Below are 22,492 nucleotides of genomic sequence, written 5' to 3'. Positions count from 1 at the left end.
TTCGTTTTTTTCCTTCCCAATTTGAACCCGATAATTCATAAGTATACCCATTCTTCCAGCGGCGACAGCGTCCTATTCCCCGAGGTCCGAGAAAAATGATCAGAATAGACAAGGAAATGAAGCAAGATGCTCCTATTCGGAGACAATCAGCCTCCACGGACCAGATAGCGGAGGACATGCAGTTGCAGGTCAAGTCAACGCCATACAGAATGCAAAGAATACCCATTTTTTGGGTTCGAAAAACACCAGCCGCGCCGTGTGATGTAACGGCGAGATAACCAGTATCCGAAAAAGCCCGGAGAAAGAAAGCGCAGGTTTGTGTTTTCGAAAATCGATCGCAGAACGCACGAGGGCAGCAACAGAAACAAATGTCCGCCATGAGATACCGACGCTGTAAAAAGTCTATGCTGCATATGATGCATGCAGCCATAACAACACCGAAGATGAATGCGAAGAGAAAAAGAGAACTTTTCGAGATGATGAAAAGTCATCAATCTCCGCTCGGCGCACGCGCGTCACTCGAACGTGTCCCCAGTGGGGATGCTCGAACATAAGGGGTATCTGACGAGAGCGGACATAGGAAAAAAAAAAAAAAAAGACAACGCATTCTATGATGTTCATGCAGTTTCGATCATAAGTTGCCCGAAGAGAGTAGTGCCTCCTCGGGGCAAGAAAAGAAGACCGGACTGCGCGTATGCCTCGTATCCATACAAAGCAATATTGAAAAGCCATGGATGGAATCAGCGAAGAGAGACATGAGAGGAACAACAAAGGAAACCAGATTAAAGCATACGCAAACGTGGAAAATATGAATCTAAAACAAGCATAAGAAAGTCGTGCAGTCATGACAAAGCCGTCCCTGAGAGATAGCACAGGTAGAAAAGAACTCAGGGACTCAATCTGATCGTATCCGTCAACGAGAGACAAAAGAAAATAAAGCAAGGGAGCCAATCAGACCCGAGGGCATCGTCAAAAGACCACGACTGATTTACCACCAGGAAGAGGGGCCGGAGGAGCCGGAGGGGTTGCCGTAGCTACCACCGCCGCCGCCGTAGCCAGCACCACCACCACCACCGTAGGAGGGAGCAGCAGCACCGCCATAGCCGCTACCGTATGAAGGGGCAGCACCACCGGAGCCACCGTAGCCGCCGGGACCGCCGAAGCCGCCACCCATACCGCCAGGGATACGACGCACGTCACGAGTAGCAGTAGCGCCACGGCCACGGCCACCACCACCACGGCCACGACCACTGAATCCGCTACCTTCACGGGCAATGCTCTCCAAGAAAGCGGGAACCTCCTGGTGGGCCTCCTTAAGGAGCTCGAGCAAGTCACGAACAACACCACGGTTGCCACGGTTGAAGAAAGCAGTGGCGATACCGGTGTTACCGGCACGACCAGTACGACCAATGCGGTGAACGTAGTCATCAATGTCGGTAGGGAGATCGTAGTTGATGACATGGGTCACGTTAGGAATATCGAGACCACGGGCAGCAACGGCAGTAGCAACCAGAATAGGGCAGCGACCATTACGGAAGAGCTCCAGAGCACGCTCACGCTCGCGCTGGGTACGATCACCGTGAATGGCGGTTGCAGGGAAGCGCTGGTTAATGAGGAAATCAGAGAGCGAGTCAGCCATGCGCTTGGTCTCGACGAAAATCAGAGTGAGACCAGTGCTGCCGTGGGTGTGGAGAATGTCCAGTAGAACGGAGCGCTTATCGGCATCCTCGACATACTCGACCTTCTGGGTGATGTTCTCCGAAGTACTTCCGACACGACCAACGGACAAGAAGATGTAGTCCTTGAGGAAATCACGAGCAAGCATTTGGATATCGCGGGGGAAGGTGGCCGAGAACATGAGAGTCTGGCGATCATCAACACCGGGCATATCCTCACCCTCGACAATGCGGCGAATCTGGGGCTCGAAACCCATGTCCAGCATGCGATCAGCCTCGTCAAGAACAAGGTACTTGATGTTAGCCAGGGAGATACGGCCACGCTCAATCAGATCAACCAGACGACCGGGGGTGGCAACGAGGAGATCGCAACCACGCTCGATCTGACGAAGCTGGGAGCCGATGTCTGCACCACCGTACACGACACAGGGGCGAACCCACGAACGGTAAGCGAACTTGCGGGCCTCCTCGAAGATCTGAGAGACCAGCTCACGGGTGGGAGCAAGAATGAGAGAGGTGGGGTAAGCCTTGCGCTGGCGGCCGTAGCTGAACTGACCACCACCACCCTGGGCAGGGGCGGCAGAAGGACCGTTCTGGAAAGCCTGAGAGAGGATAGGGAAAAGGAAACCACCAGTCTTTCCGGAACCAGTCTGGGCACAGGCCATAAGATCACGGCCGTTCATGACGATGGGGACCGAGTACTTTTGAACGGGGGTAGGAATGACATAGCTGGCAAGCTTGATGTTGGCGATCAGGTGGTCGTCCAGAGGGGGGTTAGTGAACTGGGTAACAGCCTCTGGGACATCATTTCCGGAGGCCTCGACGGGGATATCATCGTAGTTGGAGAAGTTGATTCCAGTCTGCTGCTTAGAGGGGTCGTTGGGCAGTCCGAACAGCTCGCGCTCCAAGCGAGCATTGGCGGGACCGGGAACGTGCTTGCCGTCGCGCCACTGGCCATCGCCTGAGCCGCGAGCTTGCTGGGAGCCTCCACCGCCGCTGTAGCCGCCGCCGCTGCTGCCTCCACCGTAAGAGGATCCTGGGTTTCCGTAAGCATTGGGATTGAAGGGTCGGAGTTTTCCATCGGGAGTCCAGCTGGTCATACCGTTCGCGGGGCCACGAGGGCTGAAGTTGGGAGCGTTAGCGTTGGCCCAGTTGCCACCACCGTCACTAGAAAATACAAAATCAGTCATCGCTTCATAGGGTTCAGTCTTCTGGGTACTGTACCGAGGACCACCGAAGCCAGGGCCAGAAGGTGCGGCATCAGCGTTAGCACTGGGGCCGGGGGCGGGACCAGGACCACGCTGGCGAAGGTGAGGAGGAATGTAGGCAGCACGGCCCACAGGGGCGTTACCCTGGGGGGCGTGCTGAGACTCGTTCAGGGAAAGGTTCCCCATTTGCAAACCGTCGGCCATTTTTGTGGTTGGAAATGTCTATTGCAGAGCAAGAGTTAGAAGCTGTCCGATCTCGACCGATGCAGGTGAACGATATTCCGTACAGTTTTTTTCTGCTTCACCGGAATTGATTCGTTGGTCGTAGATAAAGCGCAAGTGATCTGGAAAAGATACTTGCAAAGAATAAGAAATCCACGTAAAGCGTACCTTTAGAGAGAGAGAGAGAGAAGCGAGAGAGAGACGGTGAAAAGATCAAATCGCTTTTCTGTTTTAACTCGATAAGAAAAAAAGATCGAGTGGCAAACAAGTAAAGCTCAGGAAAACCACAGAGAAGATGGAAAATGCAAATCTCCCGATTCTAAGAACTCTAGAGAGAAGAGAAAGAGAGAGAGAGTATATTGAAAAAAGGGATGATGGAGGGGGTTGAATCAAGAGAGAAAGAGAACGGGTGGATGAAGTCTGTGGGAAGGAGGCAACAAAAGTTGGAGAGTTTGGGGCGCTGTGTGGCTATTGGAGGTACATCAAAAGAACCTAGTTTTATAGTGTAAATGCCTACTTACCAGAGGTACTCCTTAGGTATTTACCGCCACTGAAGAAATTTCCACTCGCCAGTTGCTACTCGAGGGCGGTCTGGACGCCTTGTCTGACTAAGACAGGAGGCGAATGATCTGAGTGGATGATTTTCCACTAGTAGTCCTATATCACCACCTCCATGACCAAGATGACATCCACAGATGATCTATCAAATTGTGATGAGAGTCATCGGATATTCAAATCCAGGGATTTATGGAGCGGAAGGTCGAAAAATAATGTATAATTGATCTAACATCATCTTTTAAGCATCATACTGTTCTTTCTCTTGCTGTTGCTGCTGGCCTCGCCGACGGGCAATCCAGATACCCACAACGGCGACCAGGACGAAGAAAATCACAGCCGGCTGCAGGGAGTAGGATGGCGTGGCGGTCTCGGGAGCATCGGGAGCTTTGTCGGTGACACCCGGCTCTTGCTCGAGTTCTTAAGATATCCAAGATCATCAGCCACTTCCGACCAGCAGCGAAAACATCGCGCAGACAGTCACCTGTCTAGAGCTCATCGCGGCTACCTTTGTCCTCGGTCTCGGGCTCGATCTTGAGCTCACCGCTCTTCACAATTTTAACAGCCAGCTTGGGCTTGTCGCCGGGTCCCTTGGGAACGTTTTGGATCTTGTCGACAATCTCGTAGCCCTCGAGGACCTCGCCGAAGACAACATGGCGACCATCGAGCCAACTGCGTGGTTTCAGTTAGTTATTGCACCGAAAGACTTATTCTAAGGGATACGAACGAGGTGACAGCGGTGGTAATGAAGAATTGAGAGCCATTGGTGTCCTTGCCGGCGTTGGCCATGCCTAAGAATGGTCAGATGTCTGTGAGATCGAATCAAAGGAGTGAATATGCCTACTCAGTTGACCCTTCTTGGTGTGACGCAGCTTGAAGTTCTCATCCTTGAACTTGTTGCCGTAGATCGACTTTCCGCCGGTGCCTATACACACTTAGTATCATGTAATCTAACCTGTTCGCAGGTTCACAAACCATCTCCCTTGGTGAAGTCACCACCCTGGATCATGAAATCCTTGATAACACGGTGGAAAGCAGAGTCCTGGTAACCAAAGCCCTTCTCGCCGGTAGCCAAAGCGCTAGAAGTGGGTTAGCATATCCAGGATAAATGTTGGATATCTTGATATAGTAATCCCATCATACCGGAAGTTCTCAGCGGTCTAGAAATAATAGTGTCAGCGATAACTCTCAATTGCTGATTCCATGGGGACATAGTTCAACGAACCTCAGGGACGGTCTTGCCGTACAAGCCCATCACAATGCGACCAAGGGACTCATCTCCATGCTGAATATCGAAGTAGACCTATCACCAAAAATAAGTATTGTGCATATAGACCGAGCTAGAACATCAATGTCAATCACCTTGGAGGTAATCTTAGGGCCGCGAGGCTCCTTGGCCTCTTCAGCCTGAACCAGCGCAAAGCCGACGGCGAAAACCAAAAAAAGGGACACAAATAGGTTCCGGAAATACATGCTTGCTAATTGCCACTGCTCTGGTCGGATACAGTGAAAGGGGGAAGATGGAGCAATTGGGAGGGGAAGAAGGCCAGCTTGCAATGGCGTGCGGAGAATAGACGGGTTGCTGCCGTGAAATTAAGGCACCAATCGACATCGGAAAAACGTTGACGTTGACGGAGGATTTCTCCCGGAGTTCAACGAGAGCAACAAGTGACGGCTCCATACGATTGTCAGGACACCAGCCAGCCAACACAATTCAAGATGGTATGATAGCCACCGTCAAGGTCCAATTCTACCCTCTAAAAAAAAGCCCCCGCTAATAACGCTTAGGTTTTCATTCTTGGTGTCAATTTTCCCGAGCGGAACCTGCTCAAGGCAAGCCAACCCTCACGATTGCGCCCGCAATCTCGATATCCCAACTAACATGCCTTGAGCACTACAGAAGTCCCTCGAGACCTTCTTCGGAATTGGAAACAACAGCTCCGGCCGCCTCATGTCCCGCTTCAACATCCACCCGACCTGCCGCGTCGGCGAGCTGGCCAACAAGCAGGTCCTCGACCTCACAGCCGTGCTGTCCGATATGAAAATTGAGAACGATCTGCGCAGAGAAGTTCTGAACGATATCAAGCGCATGAAAGAGACCGGAACTTACCGCGGCCGACGTCATGCGCTGGGCTTGCCCGTGAGAGGACAGCGGACACGGACTCAAGTGGGTTTCCCCATTCCTTCCAGGGCTCTCTTGATATCTCAACTTGCGCTGCTATATCTCAAAAACGCTATTCGAACTCATGGCTAACGAAATCCCAATAGATCAAAACTCCTGTCAAGTTGAACCGCATGGAGCGCAGACTATAAACTTGGGGTGTGTTGTTCGATTGTTACTTTTATGGGATTGTCTCACTATTTTGTGCGAGAGGCATGGGCTTGGCGTTTTATTGATTCCTGGCACTCGATTTTTGCCGGTTTGTATGTGAATGGAACCCCTCTGTGGATGTATTATAGGCTAGACATAAACCTGGGGTGAATGGAAGCTTCAAAACAAAACCATATGTACGGCAAAGTCGTAATGACTGTCAGGTGCAGTCCGATATATATCCAATTTCGAGCTAAAGATATACGCGAAGATGGAAAAGTAAGCAGAAAAAAAATATATGTAAGTCTAAACTTTTGCCCTCAACCAAGTGTTAAACGCCAGGCCCATATGTGCACTCATGCCTTTGAAGACAGCACGCCTTCGCCGCGGTTGATTTGGATCCGCTTATCCTCACCCGCGCTGACAATGCCCACTGTCTTGTCCCAGCACACGCTGAACACCTTGACACCTTCACCGCCAACCCGCTTGCTATCCGACTTGCCCTCCTCCTCAAGGCTCTTCCGGGCAATCGAGTAAACGCTCTCACCAATAACACCTTCCTTGTCGGTCTTGGTGGACCGGATATCCCAAATTCTGCACGTGCCGTCGTGGCTACCGCTAATGAGACCATATGTGCTGTGGGGGTCACGGGCCAAGCTGACAACAGCGTTGGTGTGGCCTCGGAGAGTCATGGCAGCCACAGTTGTGGCAGATGCGCGGGGGTCAATCAGAGTGATATGGCGGGCAGCAGTGCCGGCAGCCAAGAGGCTGAGTTCGGGGAGGTGCTCGAGGGAGAGGAGCGAGTGTGATGTGGTGCGAGTATCAACCAGAGAACCAGTGACCAAATCCCAAGTGCGCAAGGAGTGATCCCATGAGGCCGAGTAACCAACGGTAGCATCTTTTCCGTCGAAAATAGCAGCAGAGACTGGTGCGGTGTGAGCTGACAAAAGAGTCAGAGGACCACGCTGGGGCGTGGTGACGGATGTGTTCAGCTTGCGGCGCTTCGTGTTCCGAGCATTGCTGGAAGGAAGCAAGTTCTCAGGTGCTGCCGGAGCATCAGCCTTCTTAGTTGACCAGAATCCAACGGTGTTGTCTGCAGAACCAGTCAACAGACGGTTGGACTTGGCATGAACTGCTAGTGACTCGATTCCAGCCTTGTGACCGTAGAGCTCCAGCTGAGGAGAAATCTTTCCAGTGAATCCACCTTCACCCTCGGTATACTTCCACAATCGGACCGTGCGATCAAGACCTGCCGAGGCGATCTGGTTCGGGGAAACGAACTTGGCGGCCCTGATAGAGGCGGTGTGGCCACCATCGGCGGCGGCAGGAGAGGTCGCGATAGTCTCAGACGACATGTTCCAGATGCGGAGCAGACCATCATAGCTTCCTGATAGGATTCTTTCCTGGCCCTTGGTGAAAGTCGCACCTGAGGCCCAGGATGCAGCAGGTGAAGTCGTGGAAAGGACGTCTGTCGCGCTAACCCAGTCATCGTGCTGGAACGAGGCGATGTGCAGGGGCGGGATCAGAGCTCGAACATATTCAATCTCGAGGGTCGTCTCAGCAGAGATGCCGTTGTCGACCAAATACTCATCAATCGAGGTCCGCAAAAAAGTTCCATTGATCAAAAACTCAAATGGAATGGGCTTTTCGCTTGAGAGAAGGTTGTTCACAAGTGTCGACAGCGCATATCGTCGAAGTCCTTTTAGAGGAAGGGTTAGTACTTGATACTACCATTTATAATTTTTGATCGGCAATGGGTTCTCACCAGTAGGAACAAGAATTGGGCCGGTGCTTTCAGGCAGAGCAATATCCTCCTGCTGGCTGATAAGCTGCACTCGAACTTGTCTCAGCGCAGACTCTGCTGCAGCAGAAGTGACCAAATCTTCACTCATTGTAAAATCGTTTAGATTGCTGCCGATGTTGCAGATGGAATCTTTTTTGGTGGCTGTCGCATTTTCGGCGGGTGAGGAAAAAATACGGTGACCCGTGCGGCACATTTGCGCAGAGCGCGGAGATGGCTCCACTCGGTCTACATAGTTGATTGCAATAAACTACAGCTTTAACATATATCTGGTGAATAAATTGTATTTCTATTGGGTGGATGGAGTTTATCCTCTGGGCGCTTTCCGGATGTCTGAAATAGCACGTCGCCGGTAATCAGACTCTGCAAACAAGGCCTCGATCAGGTCAATCACCTCCTCAGCAGAGAACTCCAAGCCCAGCTCCCCTTCAAGCCAAAGGAATTTGATATCTGCGAGGGAGCTCTCGAGGATATTGATCATATATTGGAAACGGAGCCAGCTCGGAACGTAGATGGCAGTGACGGGCAATGCCTCGGCATCACCATGTGTTTCGGGAATGAAGAGGTCCTCCAATTTGGAGAGTTGGTTACAGAAGGAGACCAGTTGCCGTGACTGATCCTCCGAGATATCACCCAGATCTTCGATATCAATGACCACCTTGTTGATCACGGTAGACAAGAGAGATCCAACTGATTGGAGCAGTGCAGAATGAGACAGTATGGGTTGCCATTCTTTGTAGACATCGCGAATCCGATCGACAGTTGCACTAACAGAATTATCACAGTCTGCTTGGAATGGCTGCTCGGAGCACTGTCCAAATCCTTGAGCCCCATCAAGCAGATCTGTGACGATGGTGCGCTGCGTCTGCATCTCTTTGCTATATGCAAGTTTGCCAAATTTCTCCAAAGCTTCAACATCGGGCTGAAGCCGGGAGAGTTCATGTTCCTCGACCAGTTTCCGGATTTCATCGGCAAGGTACAAACTATCATTATAAAGGTACATCTGTCCTGAGGTAAGCTTCAGTGAGTAGAATGTAGATGATGTAGCTTTGAACATAGCCAGGATCAAGGTCGGCAGTGCAAGAAGACCAGCACCAGAGGAGGCGACGCGGGAATTGGCATGGCTGAGCTCTAGTTAGTTGGATGCCTAAAAAAAAAAAAGCCGAAGAAGGCATGAGCAGGATAGTATCACTTACGCAGGCTGCAGGATATCCTTTGAATCAGTGATTTGCTGCTGAACGACACCAAGAACAGACTCGGGAATATCGGTGATCGTGAAGACTTCCTTCAGGGTGACCTCCTTTGGTGATACGGATGCAGTTGTATTCTTCTTGTCGGCTTGGTGTGTCGCTGCTGTGCTCTGGGACTGTGAAGGCTTATTATTATCGACTTTATGGTCATCTTCATCTTCATCCCCCCAGCCCCAGGCATCATCAGCATCATCGTCTTCCGTAGAAGCAGCTGTCTGTAGTTTGGCCAGATCGGGAGTCTCCTCGATGTCCTCGTCATCAAGACCCCACGCACTAACGTCTTCCTCTTCTTCCTCGGGCTTTGCTGTTTCTGCTTTATTGGGCTCATCTTCTTTATCGTCATCCCAATCCGCATCCCAGTCATCATTGCCGGCATTCTCCAATAAAGCACCCTCCGCCTGGGAAACCTTTTCCTTTTCAATTCGTTCGACCTGTTTCGTTGTTCCCTGGCTGGCGGCAAGGACTTTGCGAACGCTATCGAGTGAGTCGACTCTACGCCGAGTCAACCACAGGCGTGGAGCTTGGTTAACCCACGAGACCAGTTCTTCCTGGCCAGTCCAACCCCAAGATTCTATCTGCTTGGTGAACTCTAAAACATGGTTCAAGACGTTCTCAAACTCGGCGAGGCCACCTAGATCGGTGGGGATAGCAGAGGATAGCCATTCAGAGATCGCCTTTGAGGAAATAGTCACAATGAACGATTCGGAGAAAGTTGCGGACACCGATGACGGCAAATTCTGTCGCAAGTAGCCCAAAATACTGGAAAGGCGATCCAAGGTCTCCAGTGCGGTTGTCTTTGAGGTCTCAGGCTCAATGCGAATGTTGGCTTCCGTTACCACCACACCATGGCTGGTTCCATCAGGGTGAGGTAGCAAGATCGGATTTACGATCGCAGACAAGAGATCCTTTTGTAGTTTCTCAATGGCAGATGTGAGTATATCCAGTCGGGCCAACGACGTAATGGTGCCCTCAAGAGAATCTGCATCTGCATCTCCGCAGGAGACATGAAATTCGCCTTGTTGTCGGTCAACTTTCAATTGTTCAGCCCAGCGCGAACGAAGCGCCTCGACAATCTCCGATCGCAGCAGTGACACCTCGTCAGAAAGTATACTCATGACATTTGTGTTGGTAAAGAAGGCATCCTTTCCAACAACTACGTCGGTGGACTCCAATTGCTCAATGGCGGTGGTGATCTGGCCACTTCTGAGGGCAGCTCGCCCTGTTTCCAGCTGCTGGCACAAACGGTGCACCTCCTCGAGGGTACCCGCTACGGCCTGATTGAAAGCAATCTCCGTCTCAACCAAGGCGACTTTTGCCCTCGCATCCTCAACCTTCGCCTGCAGGGGTTCGGTATGCTCATGCTGCGCGACTATTTCTCGCGCAGTCAATCTTGAGCGTTCTATATCTGCATGGAGTTGTTTCGCTTGGATAATCCAGTCGTCGGCATCGAAGGTGTTCTCGCGACTCAAGGAGCTAATCTCATTCTAATCAAGTAAAGCAGCGCTGGTTAGTAATTGTTGACATGCATAGATAGACATTGGAAATTATGTACCTCTACCTGCTCGCGCGCCTTCGATATAAGCTCGAGCTCCCTGGCAAGAGCAGTTGCTGGGAACTTACCAGCAACTACACTCTCCTCGGGATACGTGCCCTCGGTGACGAAGCCTAACACCGCATGGCACAGCTCCTCGGTATTTCCTCCCATGACGCCAATTTTCGCGGAATATAGCACAACCCGTCAGGGAACACAAGGTCCGGAGCTTTGGAGATACAAAGTGTAGATGCACATGCACATGTAAAGGAAGAGTCGAGCTGTCAACAACCCGTGACTTCCAAGATTTGGGCGTCACCGCCCCCACGTGGTGTATGCTGTATGCTTTCGCTTCAGATCTATAAATTTACTAGAATTTAAATATAAGACTATATATATTCCTTTGAAATGTGACGGATTGCAAATAATTTGAAATCTAATATTTCTCTCTTTGTTATATAAATTCCTTTCAGCTTTCCGCTTTGTAAGGAAAACCGGAGACTCAGATCTCCCCCAAACTTGGAAAATCCTGGGTCCAACACACTTTTGAAGACATCTCAGACTCACCGTGTCTCGAATTCTCCCCCTGAGTCGGAGAACGTGTTTTCTGTAAGTCAATGTGAATTGAGTTCTTAGTTCTTCTTGTCTATGGAGGGGTATCAATTGTATTGAGCTTCTATCCCCAAATTTCTCCTCGTCACCCCACCTATGTCACTTATCCTTGTCGATATGTCGCAGGTCTTCTCCATATGTTTTTTTTTTTTTTTTTTTTTTTTCAGAACATGTTTTGGAAAATATATGCTTGTTGCTGCTTTCATTCCCATCTTATTCGAATCCAGCTTGGTGTGAATATTCTTCTCTCATCCGAGTTATGGCTGTCACACTTGTTATCAGACTATTCCTTGGCCATCCATCGTGAACGTGCTTATATGCTCAGAACTATATTGAATTCCGAGTTAATGGACACGAATTGCTAACGAAAATAATCAGACTGTCAAGCTCACAGCGAAATATCTTCACTGGGTCTGTCCCATTGATCAATATGTCACCCTCGGTGAAAAACAGTCACTTCAAATTGCTACAGCAGTTCAAGCCTGATTACTCGCCGAGCGAGTTCACTCAGTATGAATCACAGCGCACCGGCATGAGAGTGGTCGTTATCGATCAGCCGGGTCCCAAAGTGAACGGTTACTTCGTGCTTGCTACAGAAATCCACGATGATTCGGGTGCTCCTCATACTCTGGAGCACTTGTGCTTCATGGGTTCCCGCAATTACCGCTACAAGGGCTTCTTGGACAAGCTGGCTACCCGCGTGTATTCCAGCACCAACGCCTGGACCGCAACTGATCACACTGCCTACACTTTGGATACCGCAGGCTGGGAAGGCTTTGCTCGTATCCTGCCAGTCTACCTGGAGCATGTGATTGCTCCTACCCTGACTGATGAAGGCTGCTACACTGAAGTTCACCACGTCGATGGCTCTGGAAATGATGCCGGTGTCGTTTATTCTGAGATGCAGGGTGTGCAGAACAATGCTGCTGAGCTAATTGACCTGGCAGCCCGGCGATTGACCTACCCGCCTGGTGTAGGCTTCCGCTATGAGACAGGAGGTATGATGGAACAGCTCCGGGTCTTGCCCGCGGAACGAATTCGCGAGTTCCACCGTGAAATGTATCAGCCCAAGAACCTGTGCCTGATCCTCACCGGAGAAGTCGACCAGGAAAACATGCTGGACATCCTGGATAAGTTCGAAGACACTATCTTGGATGTCATTCCTAGCCCAGGGGCACCATTCAAGAGACCTTGGGTGGATTCCAAGCAGGCTCCCTATTTAGAGAAGTCCGTTGTCCAGAAGGTTGAGTTCCCTGAGGAAGATGAATCATTTGGTGAAATCGAAATTCGATTCATGGGACCAGACTGCACTGATACCGTCCTAGGTAAGATTCAACCCCCAACCAACATTTGAGATAAAATACTTACAGTATCATAGCCGGGGCTCTTAATGTGTCCCTTTTGTACCTGGCTGGTTCATCTGCAGCTCTGTTAGAGAACATCATTGTTGAGAAAGAACAGCTCGCCAGTGCCGTTTACTACGCAACTGAAGACCACCCTAGCATGGAGCTTCGTTTCACGCTGACCAGCGTGGAAACAGAGAAGTTGGAGAGCGTCGAGAAGAGATTCTTTGAGATCCTCCAAGATGCGATGACCAAGGAATTAGATCTGAAGTACTTGAAAGAGTGTATCGCCCGACAGCGCCGAACCTGGAAGTTCTCGACTGAGTCTTCTGCCTCTTCATTCGCAGAGTACGTTATCTCTGATTTCTTGTTCGGAAAGCGTGATGGCTCGACCTTGATGGATGTCGCAACTCTGAAGGAATACGATGTCCTTGAGACCTGGTCCGAGGACCAGTGGCGCTCTTTCATCAAGAAATGGATCTCGGATGCGGCCCATGTCACTATTTTAGGTATCCCATCCCAGAAGATGTCCGCCACACTGAAAAAGGACGAGGAGGACCGGGCCGCTGCACAGAAGGAGCGTCTCGGTGAGAAGGGCCTCAAGGAGCTTGCCGACAAACTCGAAAAGGCCATGGCAGAGAATGACAAGGAGATTCCCCAGGATTTGCTGGAAAAGTTCGCTATCCCCGGAGCCGAGTCAATCCACTTCATGGAGACCACTACGGCTCGTTCAGGTGCTGCCCTGAAGGCTGGACGCCCCGACAACAAGATCCAACCCCTTGTTGATGCCGACAAGTCTGACCAGTCCCTTTTCATCCACTTCGAGCACATCCCCAGTAGCTTTGTCCAGCTTTCAGTTCTCATCTCCGCTGATTCTGTGCCCGTTCAGTTGCGCCCATTGCTGTCCATCTACACCGAAGCGTTCTTCAACATTCCGGTGCAGCGTGATGGTAAGACAATTGACTTTGAGCAGGTCGTAGTGGAATTAGAGAGAGACACTGTCGGATACTCGATGGAGACTGCTCGCGGTCTTGGAAACTCGGAGATGCTCCGTATCTCCTTCCAGGTCGAGCTGGAAAAGTATGCGAACGCCGTCGCCTGGCTGCAGGAGCTTTGCTGGAAGTCCATTTTCGATGTGGAGAGACTCCGCGCTATCAACTCCCGTCTCTTGGCAGATGTGCCCGACTCCAAGCGCAGTGGTGACGACATGCTTGCTGCTGTACATGTGATGGTTCACTACGCAGACGAGTCAATCACCCGTGCTCGTTCAACCTTGGTGAAGGCTCGCTACCTCAAGCGCGTCAAGCGTCTGCTTGCCGAGAAGCCCGAGGAAATTGTGAGCCGCATGGAGGAGATCCGCAAGTCGCTCTTCCAGCCCGACAACGTGCGCATCATTGTCATTGCCGACCTCGAGAAACTCCAGAACCCGGTCTCGGCCTGGAAGCCCTTCGCCGAGACCTTGGGCACCAGCACTGAGTTGCGGCCTATCACTGATCGACGATCCCGGCTGAGTGATTCCGGCAAGAACATTGGCGGCAAGTCTTACATTGTCCCCATGCCGACTGTCGACTCGTCTTTCGCCTACGCCACTGCCCGTGGTCTGGATTCGTACGATTCCCCGGATCTGCCCGCCCTACTGGTCGCGATTTCATACATGAACGCTGTCGAGGGTCCCCTCTGGGTTGCAGTCCGCGGCACTGGTCTGGCGTACGGCACTAACTTCAGTTACAACATCGACACTGGCTTTGTCAACTTCGATGTGTACCGATCCCCGAACTCCCACAAGGCGTTCGAGTCTAGCAAGCAGATTGTTGAGAACTATCTGTCTGGTGCTACGCCTTTCGATCCTTTGATGCTGGAAGGTGCTATCAGCAGCATCGTGGTCAACTATGCCAATGAGCAGATGACCGCCGCCAATGCTGCCCAGGGCAGTTTCATCCGCCAGGTCGTGCGCAACTTGCCCAGCGACTATAAGGAGAAGATGCTCAAGAACGTTCGCGCTATCACCACCGACCAGATCAAGAGTGCTCTGCGTGAGATTATCTTGCCGTTGTTCGATCCCAAGACCGCAAACCTGGTTGTCACCTGCGCGACTGTGTTGGAAGATGTGAGTTGTTCCCAGTTTTCAATTTGCGGGGATGGATTACTAACTTTTAAATACAAATAGACTATCAAGCAGGGCTTCGAAACTTCCGGCTTCACTCCTACAGTTCAGCCTCTTAAGAAATTCGAGGACGACTATGGTCTGAAGGTTGGCGACGAGGAAGAAGATGAGGACGATGACGAAGATGATGAGGACTCCGAAACCGGATCGGAGGATGGCGAAGATGAAAACGACGACGAGTGATATGTTTGACGAACGATTTCTATATGGGTAGCGAGGTAGATCACATAGACGGAATTGTGGTGTCAAGAGACTCTACATAACCTAGACAGTGATGAATCTACGTTTTTACTTGCTGCAACCAAGCTGCGACTCCCAAGATCTCGACTGAAACAAACAAACCTGAAAAATTCGCACTATATGAAATGTAGTCACACACATCCTCAGGAGAGGTAAATATGGTACACGCCAGACAAGACCCCCCAGCAACTGCCTTGCCTGAACCCGGATCCAATCTTGAAGACTACAATAGTTTCAAGAATGGATAAATCAGCAATTGATCCCCTAATTTCTTCCCACCATCGTTGCGAGACGGTATGGATTCCAATCAATCCAACCCACCCGTGACCTCCGTGGCCGTCCTATTCCACTTAATGACAACCCCGGGACAATGTAAAGATCGGTGCCAAAACGAATTAAATTACCAACTCAACTCCTTCCGGCCCTTAAGAGTCCTCCGGATAAGAGTCTTGCGCCCATTCCTGTCCTTCTTGCGCGCCAGGTATCCATGGCGGCGCTTCTGGACCCGTCGTGACGGACGGAACGTCACACGGCGCACGCCTAGGGAGGCACTTGCAGAGAACGAGCGGGACTGCGAGGGAGACTTCTGGGAGAGGAGTGAGGACAAGGGTGAGAAGACGGAGGCGGTTGCGATTGTGGTTGGCGAGGAGAGGCGGGCACCGAGTGTTCGCGAGGGTTGGAAGCGGGTTGGCGTGGAGAGGAGGGAGGAGAAAGGTCGGGATGAGTGCATTGTGAAGGGTGTGCTTGGTTGTTGTGGGATTTGGGCGAATCTGTTTCCGGGTGGAGTAGAGTGTTAGCTTGTCTGGTTGGTTTCGAGACTGGAAAGGTTGTTGACTACTTTGCGTACCTGTTCATCGGGGTTCGCATGGCCGATGTGGTAGCCCGGAAGCTTGAGGGTACGGCCCTGGCGCGAAGACAGAACATTTTTGAGGACCCTGGCTTTGTTTGGAGGGCGATTGAGGTGGGGTGGGAGCTTTTGGAGTTGGAGATCGAGTGAGGTGACCTGGTGGACAAGACGCGGCGTCGGAAGACAGAAAATTAAGCGCGGAGCCGCTGGCACGGACCCGCGTAGAGATGTATGGCTACAATAATGTACGATGAAGATTAAATACTTAGGATATATAGAAGATAGGATTATGTTGGTTTTGAAATGTAAGATCTACTTACAATCCTATAACTACTATATAACTACGTTCATTTAGCTGTCAATAAATATCCAACTATAGTTGCAGCCCATCCCGTTAAGAAGACCTACCCGATCAGGACTAGCGTCACCGAACTTTTTGATCTTCGAGATGCGAAATGCTCAACGTCGCCCGTGCAACTCTCCGTCTTTTGCTCGCAAGTCACACTGAACTCAAGAGAAACTCTACTGCCAAATTTGTCAATCCAACCACTGGGCAAACCCGCTCTATAATCGCCGCTCCCCACCACCCCTCAACCTCAAAAAACCACCCTCTAAACCCGGCGAAGAATACAAATTCCACCAAAAATGGCAACCCAAGGTCCCCAGGCTCTTCCCCCAGTCACAGTGCAAGGCACACAGGCCATCAGCCAGTCCGCAGCACAGGAATTCCTAGCCGCCTACCTGGACCGCGCCGCGACAGACCCATCTCTGCAACCCAATGCCAGCATCAGCGAGCACGGCCCCGTCTCACGGACAACCACCTCAGCGCCGAACCTGATCCTCCACAACCTGAAGCGCGTGCAAGCGGGTCTAGCTGGCGAGCTCCTCGGTCGCGATCTGACTGTCGCGAAGCAGAACCCTGGTGAAGATTATCTGGATGTTGCTGCGGGTATTCCGCAGACCAACAACCACGAGCAGTTGGACGATAGCAATGATCTTGTCATGAATGATGCTGAGTTTGGTATGGAGGCTGAGGCTTTCGCGAGTCAGGAGGCCGGTATCGATAAGGAGGAGCGCAAGCGCAAGAAGAAGGAGAGACGGTTGGCGGAAAAGAAGGGTAAGGCCCAGGCGAAGGCTGAGGAATCCGATTGAGAGTGTGATGTGGGTATATATTTGGTTGTGGGCGTTGCTGCATTGGGTCGGAGTCTATTTTCTTTTCTATTCGTTCTCTAGCTCTTATTACTCTGGGCTGGGTTTGAGTTTTGGACGTACTAAAAAAAAAAGTACTGCTCGCATTTCATGTCTGGACAAAAAGTGTCATTTAGAGTTTAGACGGATTGCTACAATCCAATCAATACATAATGGAACATTTCCAAGCCTCGCTCTTTCTCCTCGAGATTGGTGCCTCAACATGCCACTGGCACAAAAAAAAATCATGCCCATATCATACGAAGATCGCCGACAGAACACGCTTCCGGTTTACAGCTCGCGGTCCGCGGCCTTGACGGGCTTTTCACTGTCCTCCTCCTTGCTGCTGGTGACCTTACCACCCTTCCAGCCAAGCGCAGCGAGACGCTCGGTGAGGATGGGGTGAGAGTAGTGGTAGCTAGCGTAAATGGGATCGGCGTCCATAGTGCTCAGGTTCTGGATCTGGAGCTTCAGGAGCGAGGAGGCGAGCTTGTCGGAGTAACCAAGTTTCTGGGCAAATTCATCTGGGGAATACAATTAGTATATGAGCGTACTGGGATAGATCGAACGGAACATACCGGCCTCGAATTCGAACTTGCGGCTAAGGATGTTCATGAGAAGCTTCACGACAGCATCCATAGGAGCCAGGGCGTCGGAAAAGAGCAGGAAACCAATCATGATAGGCTGTTCCTTGACGAATCCGAAGGACTGGTACAGCGACTTGTTGTTGACAAAGACGGAGAAGAGAGCAAAGATGTAGAACATGTGGGCCTAAATTACATAGTTAGTGGTAATTCACCAAAAGGGCAACTAAGCAAACTCGTACCTGGGCAATACCGAACAGCTTGGTGGTGTGGCTGAGGCTCCAGTGGCCAAGCTCATGGCCAAGCACAGCAACAACCTCCTCGGGCTCTGTCTTCTCGATCAGAGTATCGTAGATGACAATGTGCTTCTTCCATGGCAGACCGTAGAAGTAGGCATTGCTGTGGGCACTACGCTTGCTCCCGTCAATGACATGCAGCTCGGAGAGAGGGAATTCGAGTCTCTTGGCCAGGTTCTCGACACCAGTCTTGAGTTCACCGGGCTGAAGGGGAGAAAGCTTGTTGAACAGAGGCAGAATCGCAATAGGGTAGATAGTAATGGCGAAGACCTGGAGGAAGACACCGAAGAGCCAGAGGTAGTAGTAGAACGAGCTGTCAAACTTCTGCACGATCTTAAGAATGGCACTGATAATGGGAGCTCCCAAAACAATTCCAAGCATCTGACCCTTGAGCATATCCGTAATCCAAAGCTTAGCCGTCTGCTTGTTGAAACCGAACTTCTCCTCGAGCACAAACGTGTTGTAGTACGAGACAGGCAGCGAGAGGATAGTGCTTAGAATGTTGAAACCGAAGAAGAATACCAATGTTTGACAGATTTCGCCTTGGAACCGACCAGGGAGGTACCGAGCCAGCACCAGACCGCTGAGGCCCCAGATCTTGGGGAGGACATCGCCGTAAATGAAAGCAAGGTTTTGGATTTGACCGTAAAGACCGGAAACGAAGCTGAACTTGGCCTTTGCGCGACCGTATGCCTGTTATGATACTCTAATAAGCCTCTGGATATAGTATAATGCTGCGTCATCGGGTTCATACCTGACTCTGGTCGAAGACCTTCTGGGTAACCTCCCCTGCGAGAACCTGGGGAGGCTTCGTACGTTGCAAAAACTTATACTGTCGGAGTGAGAGGAAACCTTCAAGGACGAACTGGCCCAGTGAGAAGCCCACAAGCACGTTCTTCCATGGGAAGAGCGGGCGATCGAGCAAGCGCGCCAATTGCTGGATGGAGATAGTTATTAGCGACGTGTTCATGGTGGAAAACGAATTCACCTTGTAAAGATGATGGTATTTCAATCAAATCAACTTACCTCGAGGATATACATGATTGAAATCGCGCAACTAGGCGAAGAAAGAAGACGTTGTTGAAGGCAGAAGATGATACTTTGTTATTATCGGCAGCCTTAGTCAGATATCATGCATGACGGGCATTATATGGGGCCGGACGCAACGTCGATCTCAGGAATTAAATCTCTTGACTATAGAGACTGATTTATTTCGGGTTGAATATCTAAGGTGCAAGACGAGGAATTAATAGCAGTTCATTGGATTTCAGTCTACCAATATCTCAATGTAAATAACTTGTATGCCATTGCTAAAGTCTGTAGAGCTGCTATAACAGTAGACGTGGATAATACTCGAATATTGTATGTCTATCTATATTTGCATTCTCTTGGTGACGCTTGAGTCTCTCTATTTATAACAACAATACCAAGTGTCTTGGGGTACATGGCCATACCTTTGCGAGATAATACGAGTGGTCGTACTCCCAAGTTGTGGAATATATACATCCAACATGCAAACTATCTAGTGGGAGCCTCTACCCTCATTTTCAAATGTTTTTGATTCTAGTTTTGTCAGACGAAGACTCCACCTGTAAATCGATTAAACATGCAGATGCTCTTCAATTGTGCCGGCCCTAATTCCCCTGCATTTTAAACCGCAGACCTATATAGGTCTATCTACATAAGATCCGATGATGCAGACAAAAAAAAGAGCAATAAACAGGAAACCTCTTAAAAACAACTCCCTCGTACGATGGAAATAAAAAGCACATATCTTATTCGCCGACTTCACCTGCATCCCGTTCGTCGTCCGTCCCTCAGATCAAACCCTAGCTAGCATGTAGCCACGGACCAAATATAATCATTAGGTCGCTGACAGGCATGAAGCAGGGAAACCGATCAAGGTGGCGACAATACAGGATTGCATGTCTCCTCCATCTTCTCTATTCAGCCGGGGGAATCAGTTAAATCACGTCTTTAATTTTCCGACTCGTCATGACCATAAACTTTTTTGCAATCATAGATCGCAAGACTCGTGTTCGAGGGTCAGTGGGGGTGAGATTGTTATTGGGGGATATAGCAAGATTTATGTGCAAATCAACTCCTCCGACATAACGGACCTCATTCCCCAAGCCCCATTTCGAACTGGGAAATCGTTCAAAGGATTGCTTTACTGCTGCACGGGCTCGAGGGTGTTACCACTGCGAATTGAAACAGTCAGCATTTGTCATCAGAAGTAATATCAAACCCGTAAACTTACGCAACAATGTTGGCCCATCCAATCAAACGCCAGTGCTTCTCGATTCTGCGACTGATGGCGATCTTCTCGCCAACCTCAGTACAGGCGGGACTGGTCAAGCTGAGCTTGGCGGCATCGGCCTTGACACCGAGGACCTTAGCACCAGTAGCGGTAGAACCGATGTTAACCATCAGAACCTCATTCTTAGCAAGCTTGGCAACCTTGGCCTGCTTGCCGTCGGCGGTCTTGACACCAAGAAGGCGGCGGAGGAGGAAGTAGTTGACCTCAATCTCGGTGTAGATGGCGGGGAGGCGGCCACGGTGACCGAGAACGAAACCGACAAGACGATCGGCACGGCAAAGCGTGGGGTCGACACGGGTACCAACACCGATCAAACCACCGGGAACGGCAAATTTGAGGTCATTGTGCTCAGCGAACAGAGACACAATGCGAGAGAAAATGGGACGGCACTGGATCTTGCCCTGCTCGTCCTTGGTGACGAGACCAGGGCGGATCTCGATCTCATCATCCAGCTTTACAACACCAGTAAGGATGGAACCACCGGCAACACCACCCTTGAGCTCATCGATCTCGGCACCGGGCTTGTTGACATCGAACGAACGAATGATCATCATGTGAGGTGTAGCCTCGAAGTTGCGAATAGGAATGGGGATCGTCTGGACAAGTGCCTCGTTGACAGCATCAATGTTGTACTTCAGCTGTGCGGAAATGGGGATAACAGGCGAGCCATCAGCAACGGTACCACGGATGAACTTGAGAATCGACTGGTAATGCTCGAGGGCATTATCGCTTCGCATGAGGTCAACTGTTTTATTTTCAAACGTCAGTGTTCCGTTTCATCAAAAGATTGCAAGAACCAAGAGCTTACCCTTATTTTGGAGAATGACGATGTGGTTGAGCTTCATGATCTCAATGGCAGCCAAGTGCTCCGAGGTCTGGGGTTGAGGGCAAGTTTCGTTTCCGGCAATCAAGAGAAGAGCGGCATCCTAGTATAATGATGTTAGCTTATAACCAATCCCTTGAAATCCTATTTGCTGCAGTGGGGGATGAAACCTACCATGACCGCAGCTCCTGAAAGCATAGTGCTCATCTGTGCAAAGCTGATTAGCATCAACTCTCAAAAAAAAAAGATGATTTTCCCAAGATGCGCAAGGGAATGAAGACTAACCAGAATATCGTGACCTATAATTGAAGATTAGCGGTGCTTTCAACTTTGGGCAGAGACGGATCTAGCGAACATACCAGGGCAATCGACGAAACTTTGTTGTTGGGTTAAAGGTTAGCTTATAATTAATAAACAAGGGAGGAACCTCCAGGTTGGGGGTAGACTGGGGATTGATGATACCTAAGGTGACGCTGTATAAGACATTAGATTAGGACCACTTGAGGAAAGGTTCTGAGATTGGACTTCAGAGGGGAAGGAGCAGGAGAACATACCAGCAAACGGTAACGGCCTTGACATCCTTCGCGCTCACATGGCGGGTCAATTTCCTTCTCACTCTTGAAACTCTTGTAACATGTAGGTCGAGGGCACTCGGGGCTGTCACACTTGTAGATCTTCGCGTTGGCGTAACCAAGCTTAATGGTAATGTTGCGCTCAAGCTCGTTCTTGAAGCGGACGGTTTGAACCTCGGAAATGGCCTTGACAACGGTGGATTTGCCGCTAGAATTATATTAGCATGCGTGTGGGAAGAAAAAGGCGAGAGAGGATCTCTAACTGAGCGACATGTCCGATCGTGCCTGATAATCACGTTAGTAAATTTGTTATCTTCTAAAATAGGATCTAATAGATGAAGTGCATTTCTGAGCGCAGAAGCTTCCAGAAACCAATAAGTCACATACCAATGTTCTGAGTAGCTTGGCGGGCAATGATCTCAGGCGAAAGAGGCGTCAATTTTGACAGGTCAAGGGTGTCCGGGTTAGGCTGCTCGGGCAGTTCTGGGCGCTTCGGTTGAGGAGCAGAGTCAGCCTTCTTCATGGCAGACTTGAGAGGCTTCTCCTCCTGCTCAAGGGGCTCCTGTTCCTCGACCTCTCCGCGAGCATTGTGGGCATCGAGTAAAGGTGAGCCGGGTTGGGATCCCTCGTCGGAGAAATCGCCGTTGGAAGCCATGTTTGCAAAGTAGAATAGAAAATCAATGCGCAATCAGCAGCGGCGTTAAGTGAAAACGCAAAGTGGTTAGACGGAGACAGAGCTGGTGGATAGAAGGTGGAAGGTCGGATGAAATTTGCTTCCCGCGGGCGATATGATAATGAAAGAATGTAGGTGGGGGATTGTGTGTAGTGGAGAGCCGGGCGGTGTCTGGATGGCAACTTTACATTTCATCTACGTTATAACTGTTTAAGTAAATATGCTAGTTACATATATAATGCAAATGGGTGTTTATTCCAGTTATTTTATACAGTT

At 50.4% G+C, this 22,492-nt stretch overlaps 10 protein-coding genes across 10 annotated transcripts; 3 read left to right on the top strand and 7 right to left on the bottom strand.

Moving 5' to 3' along the window:
* Positions 1-988: 988 nt before the first annotated feature.
* On the bottom strand, positions 989-3,088 carry N7516_006111 (DEAD/DEAH box helicase; the record flags this gene model as incomplete). The annotated part of the gene is made up of 3 exons (XM_057218831.1): positions 989-2,712; positions 2,779-2,843; positions 2,901-3,088. The coding sequence occupies 3 exons, from the start codon at positions 3,086-3,088 to the stop codon at positions 989-991; spliced, it is 1,977 nt and encodes a 658-aa protein (XP_057072922.1).
* Positions 3,089-3,902: 814 nt separating this feature from the next.
* N7516_006110 (uncharacterized protein) lies at positions 3,903-5,134 on the bottom strand (the record flags this gene model as incomplete). Its single annotated transcript, XM_057218830.1, has 8 exons — positions 3,903-4,081; positions 4,170-4,333; positions 4,389-4,452; positions 4,506-4,586; positions 4,637-4,740; positions 4,805-4,821; positions 4,887-4,964; positions 5,024-5,134. 8 exons carry the CDS (start codon positions 5,132-5,134, stop codon positions 3,903-3,905), a joined length of 798 nt encoding a protein of 265 aa, XP_057072921.1.
* Positions 5,135-5,380: 246 nt separating this feature from the next.
* Positions 5,381-5,974, top strand: N7516_006109 (mitochondrial 37S ribosomal protein uS13m; the record flags this gene model as incomplete). Its single annotated transcript, XM_057218829.1, has 4 exons — positions 5,381-5,383; positions 5,450-5,494; positions 5,562-5,828; positions 5,930-5,974. The coding sequence occupies 4 exons, from the start codon at positions 5,381-5,383 to the stop codon at positions 5,972-5,974; spliced, it is 360 nt and encodes a 119-aa protein (XP_057072920.1).
* A 354-nt stretch (positions 5,975-6,328) lies between these two features.
* Positions 6,329-7,969, bottom strand: N7516_006108 (WD repeat WDR12/YTM1 family ribosome biogenesis protein; the record flags this gene model as incomplete). Its single annotated transcript, XM_057218828.1, has 2 exons — positions 6,329-7,671; positions 7,738-7,969. The coding sequence occupies 2 exons, from the start codon at positions 7,967-7,969 to the stop codon at positions 6,329-6,331; spliced, it is 1,575 nt and encodes a 524-aa protein (XP_057072919.1).
* Positions 7,970-8,080: 111 nt separating this feature from the next.
* Positions 8,081-10,728, bottom strand: N7516_006107 (uncharacterized protein; the record flags this gene model as incomplete). The annotated part of the gene is made up of 3 exons (XM_057218827.1): positions 8,081-8,897; positions 8,970-10,507; positions 10,576-10,728. The coding sequence occupies 3 exons, from the start codon at positions 10,726-10,728 to the stop codon at positions 8,081-8,083; spliced, it is 2,508 nt and encodes an 835-aa protein (XP_057072918.1).
* An 868-nt stretch (positions 10,729-11,596) lies between these two features.
* On the top strand, positions 11,597-14,856 carry N7516_006106 (putative zinc metalloprotease; the record flags this gene model as incomplete). Its single annotated transcript, XM_057218826.1, has 3 exons — positions 11,597-12,491; positions 12,545-14,616; positions 14,677-14,856. 3 exons carry the CDS (start codon positions 11,597-11,599, stop codon positions 14,854-14,856), a joined length of 3,147 nt encoding a protein of 1,048 aa, XP_057072917.1.
* Positions 14,857-15,313: 457 nt separating this feature from the next.
* N7516_006105 (mitochondrial 54S ribosomal protein bL34m) lies at positions 15,314-15,643 on the bottom strand (the record flags this gene model as incomplete). The annotated part of the gene is made up of 1 exon (XM_057218825.1): positions 15,314-15,643. One exon carries the CDS (start codon positions 15,641-15,643, stop codon positions 15,314-15,316), a length of 330 nt encoding a protein of 109 aa, XP_057072916.1.
* A 762-nt stretch (positions 15,644-16,405) lies between these two features.
* Positions 16,406-16,912, top strand: N7516_006104 (uncharacterized protein; the record flags this gene model as incomplete). Its single annotated transcript, XM_057218824.1, has 1 exon — positions 16,406-16,912. The coding sequence occupies one exon, from the start codon at positions 16,406-16,408 to the stop codon at positions 16,910-16,912; it is 507 nt and encodes a 168-aa protein (XP_057072915.1).
* A 266-nt stretch (positions 16,913-17,178) lies between these two features.
* On the bottom strand, positions 17,179-18,909 carry N7516_006103 (zinc metalloprotease). The gene is made up of 5 exons (XM_057218823.1): positions 18,855-18,909; positions 18,583-18,765; positions 17,775-18,521; positions 17,527-17,719; positions 17,179-17,472 (listed from the first exon to the last, which is right to left on the bottom strand). The coding sequence occupies exons 1-5, from the start codon at positions 18,867-18,869 to the stop codon at positions 17,240-17,242; spliced, it is 1,371 nt and encodes a 456-aa protein (XP_057072914.1). The 5' UTR covers positions 18,870-18,909; the 3' UTR covers positions 17,179-17,239.
* Positions 18,910-19,998: 1,089 nt separating this feature from the next.
* Positions 19,999-22,198, bottom strand: N7516_006102 (translation initiation factor eIF2 subunit gamma; the record flags this gene model as incomplete). The annotated part of the gene is made up of 10 exons (XM_057218822.1): positions 19,999-20,029; positions 20,089-20,893; positions 20,957-21,074; positions 21,146-21,178; positions 21,257-21,270; positions 21,331-21,347; positions 21,434-21,444; positions 21,526-21,751; positions 21,807-21,828; positions 21,931-22,198. The coding sequence occupies 10 exons, from the start codon at positions 22,196-22,198 to the stop codon at positions 19,999-20,001; spliced, it is 1,545 nt and encodes a 514-aa protein (XP_057072913.1).
* Positions 22,199-22,492: the final 294 nt, after the last annotated feature.

This window comes from Penicillium verrucosum, assembly GCF_028828655.1.
Source record: "Penicillium verrucosum strain IBT 35672 chromosome Unknown utg000002l_segment0_segment0, whole genome shotgun sequence".
NCBI classification, from domain to species: Eukaryota; Fungi; Ascomycota; class Eurotiomycetes; order Eurotiales; family Aspergillaceae; genus Penicillium; species Penicillium verrucosum.
Note: the sequence above shows the minus strand (reverse complement) of the source record. Positions and strands in the feature narration are given on the sequence as shown.

What these genes read in the sequence shown, in the direction of transcription:
- N7516_006103 (XM_057218823.1), bottom strand. An exon ending in AGGTCTTCGACCAGAGTCAG is followed by an intron (nt 18,522 to 18,582) that starts GTATGAACCCGA and finishes GTATCATAACAG; the next exon opens with GCATACGGTCGCGCAAAGGC. An exon ending in AGCTGTTCGGTATTGCCCAG is followed by an intron (nt 17,720 to 17,774) that starts GTACGAGTTTGC and finishes TATGTAATTTAG; the next exon opens with GCCCACATGTTCTACATCTT.